Source organism: Monodelphis domestica, chromosome 3 (genome assembly GCF_027887165.1).
Source record: "Monodelphis domestica isolate mMonDom1 chromosome 3, mMonDom1.pri, whole genome shotgun sequence".
Taxonomy (NCBI): domain Eukaryota; kingdom Metazoa; phylum Chordata; class Mammalia; order Didelphimorphia; family Didelphidae; genus Monodelphis; species Monodelphis domestica.
In genome coordinates, this window is record NC_077229.1 from 63693248 (window position 1) to 63712777 (window position 19530).

The following is a 19530-nucleotide window of genomic DNA, read 5'->3' on the forward strand; positions in this document are numbered from 1 at the left end:
CATTATTCCCATCTCTGGACTTGGTTCCCTTAGAGAATCTAGGAGAGAATCTAGTCAGCTTAGCCTAGTCCCAGGCATATATAGCCTGAGTCCATTTTCATTGGTTTAAGGAGCTGATGGTTATCTCTTGGCTTTCAAGGAGACCTGAAGTAGCCACTAAGAGCTCATCTGGGGAGGGCATCCCTCATGTCCTCTAAGGATAATTTAGGGTTGTGACCTAATCTAAGTTTGATTTTTGGTCGCCAGGGGACATCCCAAATAAAATGCCCAAGTTAGTTTGGAAATATATGGTAGTTTAATCAATATATAGGGAAGAAATCAAGGAGAAGAGCGAGGGAAAAGTATAGGATTTCTCCCGTCTGGCCTGAGCCCAGGGGAGTTCAAATTCCTCCACCACAAGGTCTTAGAAGATTAGGGGCTTTCTCTAAGAGGATAGTGTTTGGAAGTTAAAGGAGAGAAAAATCAGCCTAAACTTTGAGAGATCTCAGAGAAGAGCCTCACTTGAACTAGGTTACTAGGCTTCCTCCAGTATGGTATCAAGGAAAACTCACCACTAACCCCGGACAATAGCAGCAGCCATGCCAAGATGCTGACACGCTCAGCAAGCTGCCGCCAGCCACCTCTCTGCCGTCAAAGAGGCCAGAGAAAGGAAGTGACGCGAAATGTATAGACAGTTTTACATCACTTTTCTGTGTCTCACATGTACCAAGGATATCTTAGGCTTGACTTAGGACAGCCCAGGGGTTTCTGTTTTGTCATTTGCTAGCACATGTCTGTCATAGGCCATCCTCCTAAATACTTAATCCTTAAGTATGGGTGTAGACATTCCTGATTTTGTTAGACTAAGTAGAGTAGAGTAATCTAAAGTTCATAATTTCCTGATTTTTGTTAGACTAAGTAGGGTGGAGTAATCTAAAGTTCACAGTCCTTAACAGCATCTGTACAGCAGAAACACAGCATTTGTATGGAGAAGTTCTAGAGAATCTCTATCCTCTCTCCAGTATCACCTTTACTAAGACCTTGTGAATGATGAGAACAGTGCTTAGCAGCCAGAATAATGAGAACAATACTTAGTAGTCTAGGAAGATCATTAAGCTCAAGAAGATTGTTAAGTCCACCCTTAAACCCCATGTAGAGATCCCAAGTTTCCTTTCTTCCCTTAGGTTTAACAGAGGTGGGGATGGACTGATAGAAAGAGAAAGAATGAAAGTTTTCTGGTCCAGAACCAGAATCTTCACCAAATAAGAACCTGGGACAATTCCCATAATGATCTAATCCTCAGAAGATCCATCCTCCAAGTTTCATCCATCAACTGGGCAATCTGATGGCCTTAGTATAGATCAGTCTATGTTGCTAGAACAGGCATATTGGTCAGGAGGTTAGGATACTCAAGTCTGGAGGAAGTTGCAGGAATTGGGGACTTCATTGGCCTGGAGCCTCCGGTTCATCTGCTTCTCTGTCTTCTCTAACTGCTCATCACTTGTGTCTTGTTCCTCCAAGTCACTCCTCACATCACTCTTCTACAGGAAATCAGAGGCCAAGAAAGGAAGTGGATCAGAAAGAGAGGATGAGGGATGGACAGATGGAAATAACCAATCAGAGTTATAAGAAAAAGACAATGAAAAATAAAGACAGTAAAAGAAAAAAGGAGAAAGGAGGAACAGAATGTTTACAAACAGAAAGGAAAGACATGGAGATAAGGAGAGAAGAAAGAGTTGGCAGAGGAGAGACAGGAGCTGAAAAAAGACATGGAAAGATTAGAAAGACAGATGGATACAGAGATTGGTTAGAGATATGAAAAGAAAAGAAGTGGAAAGAGAAAGGAAGAAAGGCAAGGACTCTAGGTGAGACCCTCCTTCCCCTCAATCAGGACAGCCTAGATGCCCATTAGGAATACAATGTCAGTCCTGAGTCTTCATTCCCCTTATTCTTGAATGTTCCCCTTTTCACATATACAAGGGCCTCTGGGATTGGACTTACTGTTTACATGCCCTTGAGATGCTTAAGTGGCCACTGAGACAATGGGAAGTTTACCAAGTATAGAAGTATCAGAGGCCAAAACTAAGGCCATCTTTGTACATACCTTCTTATATATAATCCTTAAATAGATTCTTTGGAGAACTAAGTAGGTCCAGAAGACATGGAGTCCCTGCAGGATGATCAGAAGGACAAAGGTAAAAATATATGCAAAGAAGGGCTTCCACGTGAAATCATAGAAGAATACATAGATGATTCTGCAGGAGAGAAAAGAAAAGAAAGGGGAGAAATCACATTGGGTACCTTTTTCTTTCTTTTTTCTTTTCTTTTTTAATATCTATGTATTTTTTACTTTTTTCATTGTAAGTTATTTATTTAGTCAATTTAGAACATTATTCCTTGGTTATAAGAATCATATTCTTTCCCTACTTTCCCTCCCCCCACCCTTCCCATAGCTGATGTGCAATTCCACTGGGTATTAACATGTGACCTTGATCAAAACCCATTTCTGTGTTGTTGTTGTTTGCATTAGTATGTTCATTTAGAGTCTTCACCCCAATCATATCCCCTTGACCCATGTAATCAAGAAGTTGTTTTTCTTCTGTGTTTCTACTCCCACAGTTTTTCCTCTGAATGTGGATAGTGGTTTTTCTCATAGATCCCTTCAAGTTGTTTAGGATCATTGCATTGCCACTAATGGAGAAGTCCATTACATTCTATTGTACCACAGTGTATCAGTCTTTGTGTTCTCCTGGTTCTACTCCTTTCCCTTTGCGTTAATTCCAGGAGGTCATTCCAGTTTACGTGGAATTCCTCAACCTTATTATTCCTTTGGGCACAATAGTATTCCATTACCAACAGATACCACAATTTGTTCAGCCATTCCCCAATTGAAGGGCATCCCCTTATTTTCCAATTTTTGGCCACCACAAAGAGTGCAGCTATGAATATTCTTGTACAAGTCTTTTTCCTTATTATCTCTTTGGGGTACAAGCCCAGTAATGCTATGGCTGGATCAAAGGACAGATAGTCTTTTAGTGCCCTTTGGCCATAGTTCCAAATTGACTTCCAGAATGGTTGGATCAATTCACAACTCCACCAGCAATGCATTAATGTCCCAACTTTGTCACATTATTACTTTCCATTGCTGTCATATTACCCAACCTGCTAGGTGTGAGGTGATACCTCAGAGTTGTTTTGATTTGCATCTCTCTGATTATAAGAGATTTGGAACATTTTTTCATGTGCTTATTAATGATTTTGATTTCTTTAACTGAAAATTGCCTATTCATGTCCCTTGACTTTATCAATTGGAGAATGTCTTGATTTTTTTTGTACAATTGATTTAGCTCTTTATAAATTTGTGTAATTAGACCTTTGTCAGAGTTTTTTTTTTAAATTTTTTAAACCCTTACTTTCTGTCTTGGAATCAATACTATGTACTGGTTTCAAGGCAGAAGAGTGGTAAGGGCTAGGCAATGGGGTTTAAGTGACTTGCCCAGGGACACACAGCTGGGCAGTGTCTGAGGCCAGATTTGAACCTAGGACCTCCCATCTCTAGACCTGGCTCTCAATCCACTGAGCTACCCAGCTGCTCCCCGTCAGAGGTTTTTGTTATGAAGATTGTTTCCAGTTTGTTGCTTCCCTTATAAGTTTGGTTGCATTGGTTTTCTTTGTACAAAAACTTTTTAATTTGATGTAATCAAAATTATTTATTTTACATTTTGTGATTTTTTTCCTAGCTCTTGCTAGGTTTTAAAAACTTTCCTTTTCTAAAGATCTGACATGACATTAGGGACCTTTTAGACAACCCTCAATCACTAGCAACATGAGCCTCCAGGGATAGGGGAAGAGCATCAAGCCTAACCAGCTCCCCTTCTCAACTTTTCTATACATGGAAAGTTTCAACAGCTCCCTTTTTGAAGGGCAACAGAAGACTCTATAACAGGATAAATTTGGGCTCTAGGTTTCCCAGGGTTCACAATCATCCCCATCCCTCACCATCTTCTGGGAAGAGGCTTACTTGTTTGGGAAGAGAATGAGCCGGTTGACAATGAACATCACAGCAAAGATGTAGAAGAGTATTTCACATGCATGTTTCCACTGTGCATAAAGGAACATCTTACTGGCCTGGGAAGGGTGGAAAATTTTAGAATCACATATTCTCACAGTTAAGAGAGGCCTCAGAGGGTAAAAGTGCAATGCATATTTGATCAGGAATCTTCTTTACAACTCTGACAAATTGTCATCCAGACTCTTATTTGAAGATCTCCAATAATGGGGATGTCCCTATTTTTAAGAGACTATTCATTCTACTTTCATAGAGCTTTGATATTTAGGAAGTTTTTCTTTGGGTCCAGCCTAAAACTTCTTATCTTTTGCTTTTCCTCACTTCCTTCACTGCCTATTGTCCCTAGTTCTACTCCTTAGGACAAATCAAGTGATTCATCCCTCATTATTTAATAAGTGCCTACTCTGGGCCAGGGACCAACTAGGTACTGTGAATAAAGACAAACCTGAAAACAGATCATTATCTTAATGTAACTTGAAAGTCTAGTTAGGGTAGATAATAGTTACTTATATATACCTATAAAAGATATAGATACAAGGTGATTTGGAAAAGATAACAGTATTTACAGAAAGATCTCCTATATTAGGTATCGCTTTAGGGAGTGCTGAAAGAAACTAGGGGGGAAAGAAAAAAGGGATTCTGAAAGAAGCAGGCAAGCTATGTAGCAAGACTAGGCAAAGTGAGATAAGGTTAATGGAATAATTACTGGGTGAAGCAAATTGATAAGTGGCTTTGTGGGTGACACAAATTGGTGAAAACAACTTACATTGGTACACGACTCTGGGGGACCTGACTATGATTGGGTACTTGTTGAGACAAAGGAAAGGAATTTGAAATAATTAAGTTATCAGAAAGTGTTCATTGTTTGACTTAGAAATACCACTGGTAGGACTACTCCACAGAGATCAATCAAATAAAGAGAATAAGGATGTATATGTATAAAAGAATTTCTAGCAGCTCTTTTTGTGCAGCAAAGAACTAGAAACTGAGAGGTTCCCTTTAATTGGGAAATTGCTGAAGAAATCATGGCATATTAATTAATAGAATATTACTATACTATTTCCTTTTCCAATTCATTTTACAAATACAGAAATGGAGGCAAACAGAGTTAATTGATTTGCCCAGAGTCTCACACAAACACACACACACACACACACACACACTGCATCTTAAGTCCATGACTTGTCAGGAAGTGGATAGCATGCTTCATCATAAGTTCTTTGGAATTATGGCTGTTTTTTTTCACCAATCAATACAGCACAACACAAATATAATATGCAATTATTGTTCATTCAAAAAGAAATATCAAGCCACTCCATTATCCAGAATATCCCCCAAAGAGGAGTTTAAAAGAGTTGTTCTTTGGGCTCTGCTCACTTTCCTCTGCATCAGTTCATACAAGTCTTCGAAGGTTAACTTAAATCCATTCCTTTCAGCATTCCCCCCGCGGCCCCCCCCCAACCCCTTTCATCACTTCTCCTAGAGTCTTGTGCCAGGCCCCACATTCCATTTACTGCACCACCTAGTTGTCTCTGTGATTATAAATGATTCTACCAGAAGGAAACTAAAAAGAATTGCCAGTGATTGTGAAGTCTTGTGTAAGAAACAAGACCACATGCGTATTTTGCCCTCACCCTTGCCTATTGAAGACAAGGGATACAGAAGTAAAAAAGTATTTTGGGAAATGAAAAGCTGGCTAAGAAGGTAGTGTCTGGTAATAGGATTTGGGTGTCTGTATTACAAGTTAACAATATATAGGACTGATAAATTCCTGGCCAGACATGGTGTATACCTAACAAAGGCTGTTAAGAGTGTATTTGTCAAGTCTTTTCCAAATCTCATCAAAACGAATCAAAAGGACTTTAAACTAAAACTAAAAAGTATGGTGGACAAAAGAAAACTGTCTTTGTATGTTCCCCAATTTAGACATTATAAGGAATAGTCACAGAGAAAGACAAATAGCAGTTGAGACCTAGAAATTCATAGCAGATGAAATTTGAAAAATGTAGCCAGTAGCAAAGGTGGCGTATTGGATAGGACTTTGGGCCTGGAGTCAGGAAGATCTGAGTCTAAAACCAATCTTGGACACTCATTATGATGACCCTGAGCAAGTTCTTAAACTTCTGTTTCCCTTATAAAATGGAGATAATAACAACATCTACCTTTCAGAATTCATTGTGAGGATCAAATGAGATATTTGTAAAATACTTAGCAGAGTACCTGGCATATAATAGGCACTATACAAATGCTTATTCACACACACACACACACACACACACACACACACACATGAGCCTATAGGCAAAAATGAGATGTTGAAGGTTCAAATTATCTAATACGCATCAATCCCTCTCACTTGGTTTTGTGAAATTAATGACTGGACCATGCCTTCAGAAAGTTATATCTTATTCAAAAACCACCAAAAAATCCAGGAAAAAAAAGGGGGCTGGTAATATTGTCCACTAAGAAGGTATATATTCTTGTAAGGAAATGTGGGACCCAAAAGAAGAAAGCTGGATGATGATCAATATTTGGGTAGAAGTCAAAAAGGGAGGGAGAGGTGGCTCAATGGATAGAGATCCAGGGCTGGAGATGGGAAATCCTGGGCTCAAATCTTCCCTTAGACACTTCCTGATTGTAACTCTGGGCAAGACACTTAACCCCAAATGCCTAACTCTTATCACTCTTCTGCCTTAGAAGTGACATTTAGAATCAATTCAAAGACAGAAGGTAAGGAAGGATTTAAAAAAAAAAAAGGAGGGAGAAATGGAAGTAATTTTATCATTGGAGTACACTACAGATTACTAGGACAGAAATAAATGAGACTTTTGGGAAACAGATCCCACGCCTGGGCCAGAGGCATGGTATAGCAGTGTTAGCAGCACTTCAATTAACCAGACATTTGCTGGGGTTCTCTCTACCAAAAGCAGAGCAGTTAATATCTCCTTAGTGATAGTTTCATCCTTTAAAGTGCAGAAGAACTAACAAAGGGGAATTCTGCTCTGGATCTGATTGATTCTTGTTACCAGAGAAGAACGGGATGGTATCAGAAATGATGGGCACTTTGAAAGGAAAAAAAACCACTCCATTCTACAGTTTATGAAGGAGAAGAAAACAGGGTATAGTCGGGCATGAATCCTAATTTTGGGGAAAGCTTATTTCAGTGGATTCAGAAGAAAGATAGGATCCAGTGGACTAAAATGCTTTGAGGAAGTTTGCCCAAGAGAAAAAGGAAATGCTTAGGAACTAAATTCTAATGAGACAAAAGGAAATCAATCAGTTATGGTGGAAAGATGGATTTTATCTGAAGAGAATGATGCAGAATGGAATTCAGATTTAAATTAATTAATTTAAAATTTTTTATTATATTTTTCTTTTTCAGATTACATGTGGATGGAATTTTTAATAAATTATTTTCTGACATCTTGCAATCCATGTTCTCCTTCCCTTCTTGACCTCTCCCTTCCCCAGATGGCAGATATGATATGTTATGCATGTTCTCTCATGCAATACATATTTCCATGTTCATCATATTGTGAAAGAAGACACATATTTATATATAAGAAAAAAGTTCATTAAGGAAATAAAGTGAAACATGTATGCTTCAATATGTACTCATATTCCATTAGTTTCTTCTATGGTTATGGATAGTCTTTTTCCTTATGGATCTTGGAATTTTCTTGGTTATTTGGTTGCTAATAATAAAGTCATTCACAATTGATTGTCATATATTATTGCTATTGCTGTGTACAGCATTTTTCTGGTTCTGCTCATTTCACTTTGCATCACTTCATATAAATCTTCTTAAGGTATTTTTATGATATTCTATTTGCCATTTCTTCTGGCACAACAGTATTCCATTATAATCATATACCACGGCTTGTTCAATCATTCCAAACTGATAGACATCCCTTCAGTTAGCAGTTATTTGCTACTACTAAGAGAATTTCTATAAATATCTCTGTACAAGTAAGTCCTGATCTCTTTGGGATAACAGACCTAATAGTAGTATTGTTAGCTCAAAGAGTATGCAGTTTTGTGGTCCTTTGGGCATGGTTCCAGTTCTCCAGCAGGAATTCAGACTAAAAAGAAATTTGCCGAAGATGAAAGTAAGACCAGTTAACAAAATATGAATATAATGATAGCTATAAGAAAGCTATAAGAAAGAAGAAAGAAAAAAAAAAGAAAGCTAAAGAATGAATGAACTAAGCCTGCCATCAGGAAAACTAAGGATAACAAAAAGGGTCCTTTATGCTGGGAGTAAAACACAAGAGAATGAAAGAAGGGCTGGGACTTTTGTTTGGGATGAGCAGGTCAGTTACTGGCAACAGAAAACAGAACTGCTTGATTTTTTCCCATTTCTTTTCTCTGCAAAAATGAATGACCTTTTAACCAAAAATAATAGAACAAAACTGACAAGGAGATGAGAACCAAGCTATATATAGGGCCAGTAACGGTCCTCTTGACGAATACAAATTTCCCTGGCTCAGAACTAGTTGGCTTTTGTCCTTTGTACTCAAAGAGGATCAAAGTAATATATCACTATGTTGGAGTAAATGTACCATATATCCCACTGTTGCTCATCAGACTTATATGAGTTCAGAAAGGCTCTACCACAGGTTGGGCATAAATAGATAGTAAGAACATTTGGGATGAAGCTATATCTAAATTTTTGCGCCTAACCTTTTTTTTAATTTAAAATTTTTTTAGGTATTGCAATTCTGCTTTGCTAGCACAGAGCCTTCTTTGATTTGGGCACGCTGTGCAGGACAGGCTTGTTCCAGGGTCTCCTATGTCTCACATTGAGACCAAAGTTCTTTAGAGAGACCTTGAGAGTGTTCTTGTATCACTTCTTTTTTTTGTTTCCATGATCTCCATTTATTATGACCTAAAGACAAACTTTCATAATGAGAGAGTTCTGTTGAGCAATAGATCCATACTTCAAGATATACATTCATTAGTGAAGCAACAGCCTGTGAGAGGACATAAATTTTTTTTATTTATGGAGGGTTGCTACAAGAGGTTTAAATCTTTCCCAGGAACAAAACAAACATCTCTTAGATGCGAAAACACTCCACAACCTGCCTTGAACATTTCCCCACTTGCAGCTCACCGTAACAGCTCAGCTTTGTACATGACCTTTGGTCAAGAACAGCAATGCCTCTGTGTGAGACTTGGACCTTGCCAGAAATCTCAGGCAAATTTACAAGAATGTCTTTTATAATTCTTTTCCTCAGTAGGCCTAAATTGTCCTAGGTTTGTCCATATACCCTCTACTGTTTCCTCACTCAAGATACTCCATCTTGCATTGTTAGGATTAAAATTATCTTGAGAGACTGATTTTTGGGTTAGGATATAAATTTATTGCTTATATCAGGTTTATTGGTTAGGCCAGCATCATAACCAATAAATCTAGACCAAGAGGTCTTCAGGGGTCTTGTGGGTCCAGGGATGCTGTAAACCTTAAAATTTCTTAGACTTATAAATGTTGGAAATTTCACCATTGGGAAATTTAATACTTGGAAAATTTCTTACTGATAGTGTATTGGAATGTGAACCCCATTGGCATGGGAGGTTCCTTCTCCTCCCTTCTTAAGATTACTTTAGGACAGAAACCTTTTGCTGAACAATGGAAACGGCTTTGACCTATGCTTAAGCACAGAACAGGAATTTCTTTGAGTCATGATTGATTTTAGAATTGATACAATAGAGATACTTGGAATGATAGAATCAGGTCTTGGAAAATACAATTTCCACCCCACTCAGTCCTAACAGGATTTAGGAAGGGCTGCAGCATAGATCAAAATTTAATTATTTGAGAATATGACCTCCAACAGACATGTGCAAAGCCACAGACCTCTGGGCGGTCCTGGGTTAAGCTAGAGCCACCATTGGCACAGGGAAAATTGTGGACAGTGATTGGTAGATGTGAGAACTGAGGGGAGGGAACTTGGATGGTTTCCTTAAAGATAGAGGGGTCTGAGGACTGACGGGGGGGAGGGGGGGGTTGGAGAGTTTTGGCTCTGAGTGGTTGGAGAGGTGCTCTGAGAAGCTTGCTCTGAAGGAAGCTGAAGGTGGGGGCCTCTGAGACATTTTCTCCATTTTGGTCACGTGAGTAATAGGGACTGATCTCTTTTCTTTGCCCCAGCTATCTAAGGGCTTGGGCCCTTTGGCCCAGCCTAAACAGAAGGGGTATTTAAGCCCTATTCCCTTCTCTCCCCTTTCTCTCTCCCTCTCTCTCTCTCTCTCTAATTCCTTTCTTCCTCCTGTCTGTAATTAAACTCTATAAAAGGTTGACGGCTGACTTGAGTTTTCATTTAGGAATTACATCGCTGAATTCCTTGGCGATCTTAAATTAATATATATCAGTCTTTTAAAAGTGATTTCCTTGTCACATTGTGGCTGACCACACGGGGGTCTAAAGAATCCTCTCAATAAACTTCTGAAATTCCTTGCCTTTTTACTATACCGTCTCACCACTTAGTCCCTTTTTTTTTTTAACAAAAAACTTGGCTTAAAGACACAGCTGCTAGAACACGTGAGTATAAAAAACTTTTTCTCAGATGTTCAGGGGGCTGCCAAGTCCCACTGCTGCTTCTAGTAAGATGGGCCTCACTTTCTCTTACTGAGTCATTAAAGTCCAGTGGAACAAAAATCAAAATGATTGGTGATGGTTTAGGATGTAGTGGCTTCTTTAATATCTAGCCAAACTCTAGGCACTCCACATTGCCTGCTTCTACTGTTTACAAGGGGTTTGGGAAAAAAATTGTTCTCATCCACCCATTTCACTGAGGGAAAGTATTCTCTTACTGGAGTAGGTACCGCATCCCTAATTCACTGATGGATCTAAGACTTGATGGTTACCCTTAACCTGGTTTAGCTGGCCTGCTGAAGAAGATTTACTGGGTGTGACTGCTGTACATGCAACAAGTTTTTGAAGCCATAGGTGAGAGCTGGATGACAACAAAAGAAGTAAGAAGCTAGTTTTTTCTAAATAAATACCCTTTAAAAACCTCACGTCCCCTACTACCAGCAATATGTCATTAAGTCCTGAAAATACTGCATATGTGATTTCTGGGTCACTGTCAATGATATAGGAAAGGCCACAGAAAATAGAATATGTGTCATAAAAGACCAGAGAAACGAAGGCTCTCCCCCTTTACAACAGAGGGAGGAAAACAGAATCTGAACTATAGACCCGTGAGCTTGAATCATATTCCTGGAAAACTTTTAGAAAGGATTGTTACCAAGATGATTTATGGTCAACTGATGATTACAAAGATCTGGCATATCTTTATCAAGGAAAAGTCATGCCAGTCTAAGATTACTAACCAGGTGGATAAGGGAAATACTATGGATAATTTATTGAAATCTTATTAATTTTAAAATAAAGTATCATATTCTTTTGGATAAGATGGGAGGAACATTAAATAACAATATAATTAGATGGATTTAAAACCAATTGGATGATCATAATCAAAGAGTAGTTGCTAATGGTTTAGGGTCAACATGATAGAAGGTGTTAGAAGGGAAAAGGAAATTGGGTTGCAAGCAAGCAACAACAAAAAAAACAGTTTGCAAAGAAAGAGATTTGATGGACTACACCGCATACCAAGGAACCATAAAAGAATGAGTATTGGAATGTGGGGGAATTAGAAAAGGGGACACAGAGAGGTGCAAGAGGTCTTTGGTTTTCTGTTTCTGTGATAGCCTGAAGCAGTAACTTCCCCCTGCTTACAATCTGTGTGAACTGAAGGGGAGTTTTGTTTCCTATCCCTGGAAGCCGAAGCTGCCAACACCAGTGTCCTGATTTGGGAGAAATCCTGCTTACTTCAAGATCCACTTGTTTCCTGCCTATAGAAAAGTGTTCTAGCTTCCTTAAGGTCTGTGACCATTGAGCTTGTGTACTGCCAGAAGTGGAAAGGACTAATAACCAACTGAGGCTTAATCCAGCCTGGGTGAACCCTAACATAAAGAGTCACTCAGAAGCTATGCTAAAGACTTATATCTCATATCTGCTTCCTTCAGCGTTTCTGGTCCATTGCTCACACTTTCTACTATTGCATTAGATTCTTTGCTTTCTTGCTCCCTGTTAACAGTTACATTCTTGCTTACACTAGGTACTGTTATTGTTGTTTCTTGTGGTTTTGTTACCCTTGATGTGTTTACTTGTTCTACTTCTGTATATTATTATGTATATTATATATAATATAACTACAATGTTGTTATTCTGTGTCTCATTGTTCCTCTCACTTTCCTCATTTGCTACTTCCTGTTGCCTTTGTAATTCTTTGTCTGCGCATTTCTGGGTAAACCTTCATGAAGAACAAGCTCCACTTTTTTGCAGTTGCTCTGGTTTCCAGCAACCTGCTCCTGCCACCTGAGAGAATTTTGGCCTAGTATCATTCCGGATAAAATCTTGCATGATATATAAGTCTTGGACCTGTTGTGATCCTTTGCAACAATTGTGAGAGCAACAATTAGCTCCTGCCTTTGGTATTGTGGGTATCTAGCATTTGTATTCTGGTAACAATAACCATTCTGTTTCTATCCATTACCATAGAATCTATTGCCCTTGTTTACCTGGTTAAAGAATTGGCCCCTCAAACTAAATGACCACGACAGTCCTGGATAAAGTGTTCTGGCCTGTTGCATAGGAAACAACAGGGTAGGTTGGATCTCTGTTGCCTGGGTGTGTATTCATTTCTAGGTTTTTAAGACCTAAGTGCTACTACAACCTTCACTTCCTTTATCTCCTTATATCTCCTTTATATCCTTAGCTTTTTATTTGCTTCTTGTAACTGCTTTTTAAGGTCTGCTACTAGATCATTCCATTCTTCTGTATGCTTTTCTTTGTCTGAATGAAATATATATGATGCAGTCAGTCCTCCTTAATTCCTCCAACCCCATACTTTACCAGGTAGGGCAATTGGTCCTAAAATAATTTCTTGCAGCCATGCAACTATTTTTTACAAACTGCTTTGGACTATAAGATTGTCCATACCCAAAAGATGTTCCCGAGCTTCTACCAGCCTATTGAGGAAAGTTGCAGGTGTCTTCCCAACTTTTAGCCTCTCAAATTTAGACCAGGTATCTGGTCTCTTTGCATTGGCTTTCATGGCTTCAATTAAGGATTCCCTTGCTTGTTTTAGGAATCTGTAATTGTCAATAGAATTAAATTCAAATTCCTCAGCTTATGTTGGCCATGATGTTGTCTGGGTTCTTAATTGTCTTGTCTTTGAACTGTTGCCTCTCACTTCTTGTAAACAGTTCCTGTAATAAGCTTTCACAATCGTCAAAGTCTGGGTCATACAATCTCACAGCCCGTTTGAATTCTTTTATTGTTTTGTGGGGCTTTTCATAAAATGTAGGTATCCTTCTCTTAATAGAATCCAAATCCCCAGCTGTGAATTGTTTGTGAGAGCTTACATGAACAATCTCACTGTCTTGTATGGTTCCTTGGCATGTGGTACAGTCTGTCAAACCTCTTTCTTTGCAAACTCTTTTCTTGTTTCTTGCTTGCAACCCAATTCTCTTTTCCCTTCTAACAAAGATCTCTTATGGAGTACCTCAGGAATCTACACTTCACCTTGTGGTGTTTAACATATTTATCATGGGCTTGAATAAAGGCAAGGAGGATATGCTCATCAAATCTGAAGATGACAAACCTGGGAGGCATAGCTAATATATTAGATGACAGAGCCAGTTTCAAAGAGATCCTGACAGGCTAGGGCATTGGACTGTATCTAATAAGATAAAAATCCATTGGCAAGGAAAAATATAAACCCTTGTATCGGGGTACCAAAAATCAACTTCATAAGGGTAAGGTGAGAGGACAAGAGAAGATATGGAGATCTTCTCTAAGGTGGGAGGCAGTGGTTGTTCTAAAAAGAGTAGAGAGGTTTTAGTGGACTAAAATTTCAACATGAGCCAGCAGTATGATGTGGCAGCCAAAAATCTAAAGTGATCTTGGCCTCCATTAGGAAGGGCCTGCTCTCCAGGAATATGGGAGTAGTAGTCCCAATGTACTCTGGCCTTGTTAGACCTCAACTAGAATATTGTGTTTAGTTCTGAGGACAGTGTGGAGAAGAAAGCAACTAGGACTGTGAGGGGCATTGAGTTCATGAGATATGAAGATTATTTGAAGATACTAGGAATTTTTAGCCTGTGGTAAAGAAGACTCATGGGCAACATGATAGCCCTATTCATGAATTTGAAGGCCTATCATGTGGAGGATAAATTAGACTTGTTCTGGTTATTCCTAGACAGTTGACAAGGAACAACGGGTTAAAGTTGTAAAGAGGGAAATTTAGGTTTGTCATCAGGAAAATTTCCTAATTATCAGAGGTGACCCAAAGTGAAATGGGTTACCTTTAGAGGTAGTGTATTGTCCTCCTTCAAGATCTTCAAGCAGAAGTTGCACAACTATCTGTTGGCATGTTATAATGAAGATTATTTCATATGTACATTAGACTAGATGGCCACTGAGCATCCCTTCTACCTCTAAATTCTGTGAATCAGACAGTCATTGCAAAGGCATGGGCATAAGAAATATGGTGATATGTTTGAATAATGAATGATTGAAAAAAGTATTTATGAAGCATTTGATATGTGCAAAGCACTGTGCTAATGATTCAGGATATAAATGGGAAAGACAATCCCTTCTCTCAAGGAGCCTGTATTGTGATGGAGATAGCTCATACAGAAAGTTTCAGCTGCAAGCTAGATAGAAAAGTCTAGTGACACTTAGGATGCAGAAGGGAAACAGAGACACGGTTGCATCTTTTTAAATGCCATTTCCATTGATGAAACTACTTGTGCTGTTCAACCATTTGAACAGCAAGAATGCCAGTATGACTAGACCACAAAGGGAATTAATATGCAACAAGACTAGAAAGAGATGTTGGTGCTGGGTTGTGATGCCTTGAATTGTTGAAGCAGAGGAATCTATATTTGATCCTAGACATAATAGGGAGTCACTGGAGTTTATTGTAGAGGGGACCAAAAGGCCAAATTTGTACTTCAGGAAGCTTTGTTAATTAGCTCTGTTATGGATAGATTAGAAAGGGTCTAATGAGGCAATTAAAAGTCTATCCTCTGATGTCATAGCCCTTTAAATACTTGATATCAGGCACTATGTCTCACCTAATTTGAATCCCAAGTTTTCTCTTCTCCAAATCAAATATGTCTATTTTCTTCAATTGATCCTTGTTTGGCTTGGATTTCAGTCTTCTACCTATCCTTCTCTGGAATCCTTCCAGTTTATCAGTCTTTCAAAAAGGATGCCTCATAGCTGACATTCATATCTAACAATAATGATGATGTTGAAAGCTAGCATTTTTATTGTGCCATTATCTCTTTTCATCTTCACAACAACCTGAGAAGGTAGGGACTAATAGCCTTATTTTACAGTTGAGGACACAGAGGCAAACAGAGACTATGCAATTTGCCCAGGGTCACACAGTAAATGTCTGAGTTTAGATTTAAAGTAAGGTCTTCTTGACTCCAGGCCCAGCACTCTATAGCACACTCTGCCACATAGGTGTCTTCTCCCTCCCAAAATGTGGCATCTAAAGTCACATACAGTACTCTAGAGATGTTCTGTATTCTTCTTTTGGACTGTAGCCCCTATGCATATGAGGCTGCCAGAGGATTAGCCTACCTGAATGCACCTTGGCAAGAGAACAAAGAATGACTCACCTCTAATAAGATGTCAGTTATATCATGTAGCAGCAATGTCACGCCACCAAAGGACAAAAGGTTGCCGCAATAGGAGATGAATAACAAGATGATGACAATAAAGTGGTGGATGATCTGTTCCATGGTGTCCTGGGTATGTAAGAGTTAAATTAATGTCCAATACTTCAAGTATTATTTTTATAAAATTTATTATCTGATGAAATAGAACCACATGACTAAGTTTTTCTACCTGCGCAAAAATCCCCACTCCACTAAAACCACCAAACAGTAAGGAAAGAGCCCTAGACACAGAACTCCACTCAATTTATCCTGTCTATATCAGCATGTAATGACAGGAAGTGAGTGGGATTCTGGGAATCATAGTTTTTGCTGGGGATCATAGTTTTTTAGGGTAACAGATTCTAATTTCACAGGTCGAGGAAGGCAACCATCACATTGTGACTTTTAGGACTTCCCTGTGTTGGAAATTGGCCTCACCTTTGATCAGGATAAGACCTGATCCATTGTTTGGTTATAGTGTAGCATACATCACTTCCACCTGGCTATAGGAGCATCCTCTAGGGGAGGTCTGGGTCTATTAAAGGGAGGCAGAATCATAGTAAGTGAGATAGAAGGATATGTGATATCAGAAGGAGATGGAAGCAGAGGTTGTAGAAAAACAATATAGGAGAAGAGATAAAGACTAGATCTGATATAGGTCTGGTGAAGTAATCTTCTAAGAACATATACTAGATGTTGAATTAAAATTAAATGATTTGCCACCTGAGATCTAGTCTCCTTCCCTAGTGTTTATCTCTTCTGACCTCCCCTTTCCCCATCCTTAGCAGAGCATAATGAGCTTAGACTCACCAGGGCAGCTTTGAGATGCTTTGAGATGAGGCCTTAGATATGGTCTAAGGGATTGGCAGTTAGAGTCATGGTTAAGCTTGGACCCTTTTCCATGAGGGTAGGGATTAGAAATGATTGTTCCTTTTTTACTTCCGTTCTCTCTTCCTGCCTGGCTAGTGGGGACAGGGCTCTTCCCTGAAGCCTAGGTTCTAACCATACCCACCTTCCTCTTCACATCAAAGGGCAGAGTGAGCAGCAAAGACTGGTAGAAGCTCATCTCCAGCAGGTAACAGAAATATAGGCCAGTCTTCAGAGGCTTTGGGTCAAAAGTACCATGAGGTCAAATAATGTTGCAAACTCAACACACACAAAAAACCAAACACAACAAAAGTAATGCTAAAACCCAACCTACAGATTTCAAAAGGAGACAAAAATTGATGAAATATTTATGTTTTCTGGGACCAAGGACCCTATCGTTGCACCTTCTCTTTTCACAACCATTTAGACTACATAATCATATACTTGTGACTTGTCAGGTCATACCAGACTAATGCCATTTTCTTTTTCTGATGCGATTACTATACTCGCATATCAGAGGAATGCCATATATATCATTTACCTAAGGTTTAGTGAAGCATTTGATTAAATTCTTGATGCTATTTTTGAGTAAAAGATGGGGAGACAGATTAATAAATTGTACAGTTGGGTCAGTTTGAATCTGATTGAATAGTTAGGTCTGAAGAAATAATCATTAGATATTTGTTTTTCACTTGCAAGGAGGTCTTTAGTGAAGTCCCTAAGTGAACAGTACTTTGCCCTGTGACATTTGATATGTTTCTTGCTAATGGCTTGGATAAAGGCATTTATGGCATACTTACTAAATTTATAGGTGATACAAAGTGGAGATAAATGGCTAATGCATCAAATAACAGGGTCAAGATGACAAAGACTTTGATAGGATGTTTTGCATTCTAATGAACTGGGGAAAGGATAGCAGTGATCTAGGACTAGAGGCTACCAAATTACCAACAGACATCTTAATAAAGCTTTCAAAATGCATCATAAGAAACAGTGGTAAAGAAACCAAAAAGAAACAGCTGTAAACTTTTCAAAATCTGATTTCAAGATATGACAAATGAAAACTTCATAGATCTCTTAGAACTAGATAGAGGTCAATGTTCAAATTAAAAGAATTCACTGGTCACCTTCTAAGGAAAATGTCAAAATGGAAATTCTCAGGAAAATTATAGCCCAGACCCGGAGTTTTTAGGTCAAGAAAAAATGTCAGGGAGCCAAAAAACAAAACAAACAAACAAAAAAGAGAACTTGAGCACCAGAGAGAGACTTATGGTCAGGATTGCCACTATGAAGGAGACAGAAGCTTAAAATGTTGTTACCAAAGGCATAAAAGAAAGCTTTACAAATAAGAATAATTTATTCAGTGAAATCTAGTATAATCCTATCGGGGAGAATGTGAGAATATGAAATACAGTGGTTCTAAGGATTCATAATGGAAAGCCCAGAACTGAGTATATACTTTGAAAGGGACTAGGTAATGACTAGGTAATTACTTTCTAATAGTAGAAGAAAGAGTCCTCATGGAACCCTAATGTCTTTAAGGGTCATAGAAAATTGAACAGAACCAAAGAAGGCATGGAGTGTAATTTTCTTTTGTTTTGATGATGTTAGGAGAAGAAGGGAATGGGACAGAATGAGAAATATACTAAAAAAGAAATGAGAAGGATGTAACTTACTTTTGCACGTAATAAGGAGGCCTGGGATGAAAATATGCAAAGATGGAATAAATAGCAAAGGAAAACAAAATCTTTTCCAAGAAACTCACTTTCATCTAAACTGGACAGAGGAAGATTGAATGCACATAAGTTTGGTTTAAAATATACTAAAGTCAATAAAGAAAAAGGTAGGGGAAGGGATTGAGTTAAAAAGGTGGACAGGTTAAGTGAAGGAGTTAGTCATAAGCAAAATAAACTCCAAAACAGAATAGGGATGTTGAAGGGGAGATTAAAAGAAAAGAAAGAGGAAAAACCTATGATTGCTGGTAGGGCAAATAGAACAGAAGAGTGAAAACAGATCATTTCATGTAATCATCAATGCTAAGCAAAGTTGTTTTTCCTCACCTTCTTTGTAAAGATAGGGACTTGGGACAAAGACAAAAATATAAAGGAGAAGAGGGTACAGGTAAATACCCAAGTAACCATCCTAACCCTGAACATGAATGGGATAAACTCATTTATTAAAATGAAAGAAGAAAGCAGGATAGATTAGAAAACAGGATCTAGCAGTATGTTGTATACAAAGGACACATTTGAAATGAAGATACACTCAAATATTTTAGCAGAGTTAAAATAATGTTCTCAAGCAAAATCTATTCTGTTTCAAGTGAACTAAAAAAGCAATCATAATTTCAAATAATGCAACAGTTAAAAACAATATGAAAAAAGGAGTCATATCATGTTTAAAGGCACTACATAAAATAAATACTTAAAGGAAAAGTTTATTCGACTGAGAGAGGAAATAACTAATGAAACTATAATAATGAAGGCACTTCAAAATACCAATTTCAGACCTAGACACAGCTAGCAAAGATATAAGAAAATTCAAAGACCTGACTAGAACTTTAGGAAGGTTTGATATGATAAAACTCTGGTGATTACTGAATGAGTCCAAAGGAGGCCACATATTCTCAAATGATCAATCATGGCACCTTTGCAAAAACTGAGTATGTATTAGGGTACAAAATCTCATGAATGCAAATAAGCATAAATATTAAATGTATCCTTTGCTGACCACAAAGAAATAAAATTATTTATTAAAGTGTCTTTCAAGAAGAAAAAACCCTAAAATTAATGAGACTGATTCCTGAATACTTTATGGGTCAAAGAACAAATCATAGTAATAATAGAAAATTTATCAGGAAAAAATTATAAAATAAC

The 19530-nt window shown here is 38.2% G+C and overlaps 1 protein-coding gene across 1 annotated transcript in view; it reads right to left on the reverse strand.

Moving 5' to 3' along the window:
- Positions 1-281: 281 nt before the first annotated feature.
- The window catches only part of LOC103102488 (ceramide synthase 4-like), a 56536-nt gene continuing 37287 nt past the window's right edge, over positions 282-19530 (reverse strand). The window contains exons 8-12 of the mRNA XM_056822063.1: positions 16800-16892; positions 15749-15877; positions 4001-4107; positions 2084-2234; positions 282-1520 (exon numbers count right to left, since the gene is read on the reverse strand). Coding sequence (XP_056678041.1) covers positions 1389-1520; positions 2084-2234; positions 4001-4107; positions 15749-15877; positions 16800-16892 — 612 coding nt within the window. The 3' untranslated portion in view covers positions 282-1388. The remainder of the gene's footprint in view (positions 1521-2083; positions 2235-4000; positions 4108-15748; positions 15878-16799; positions 16893-19530) is intronic.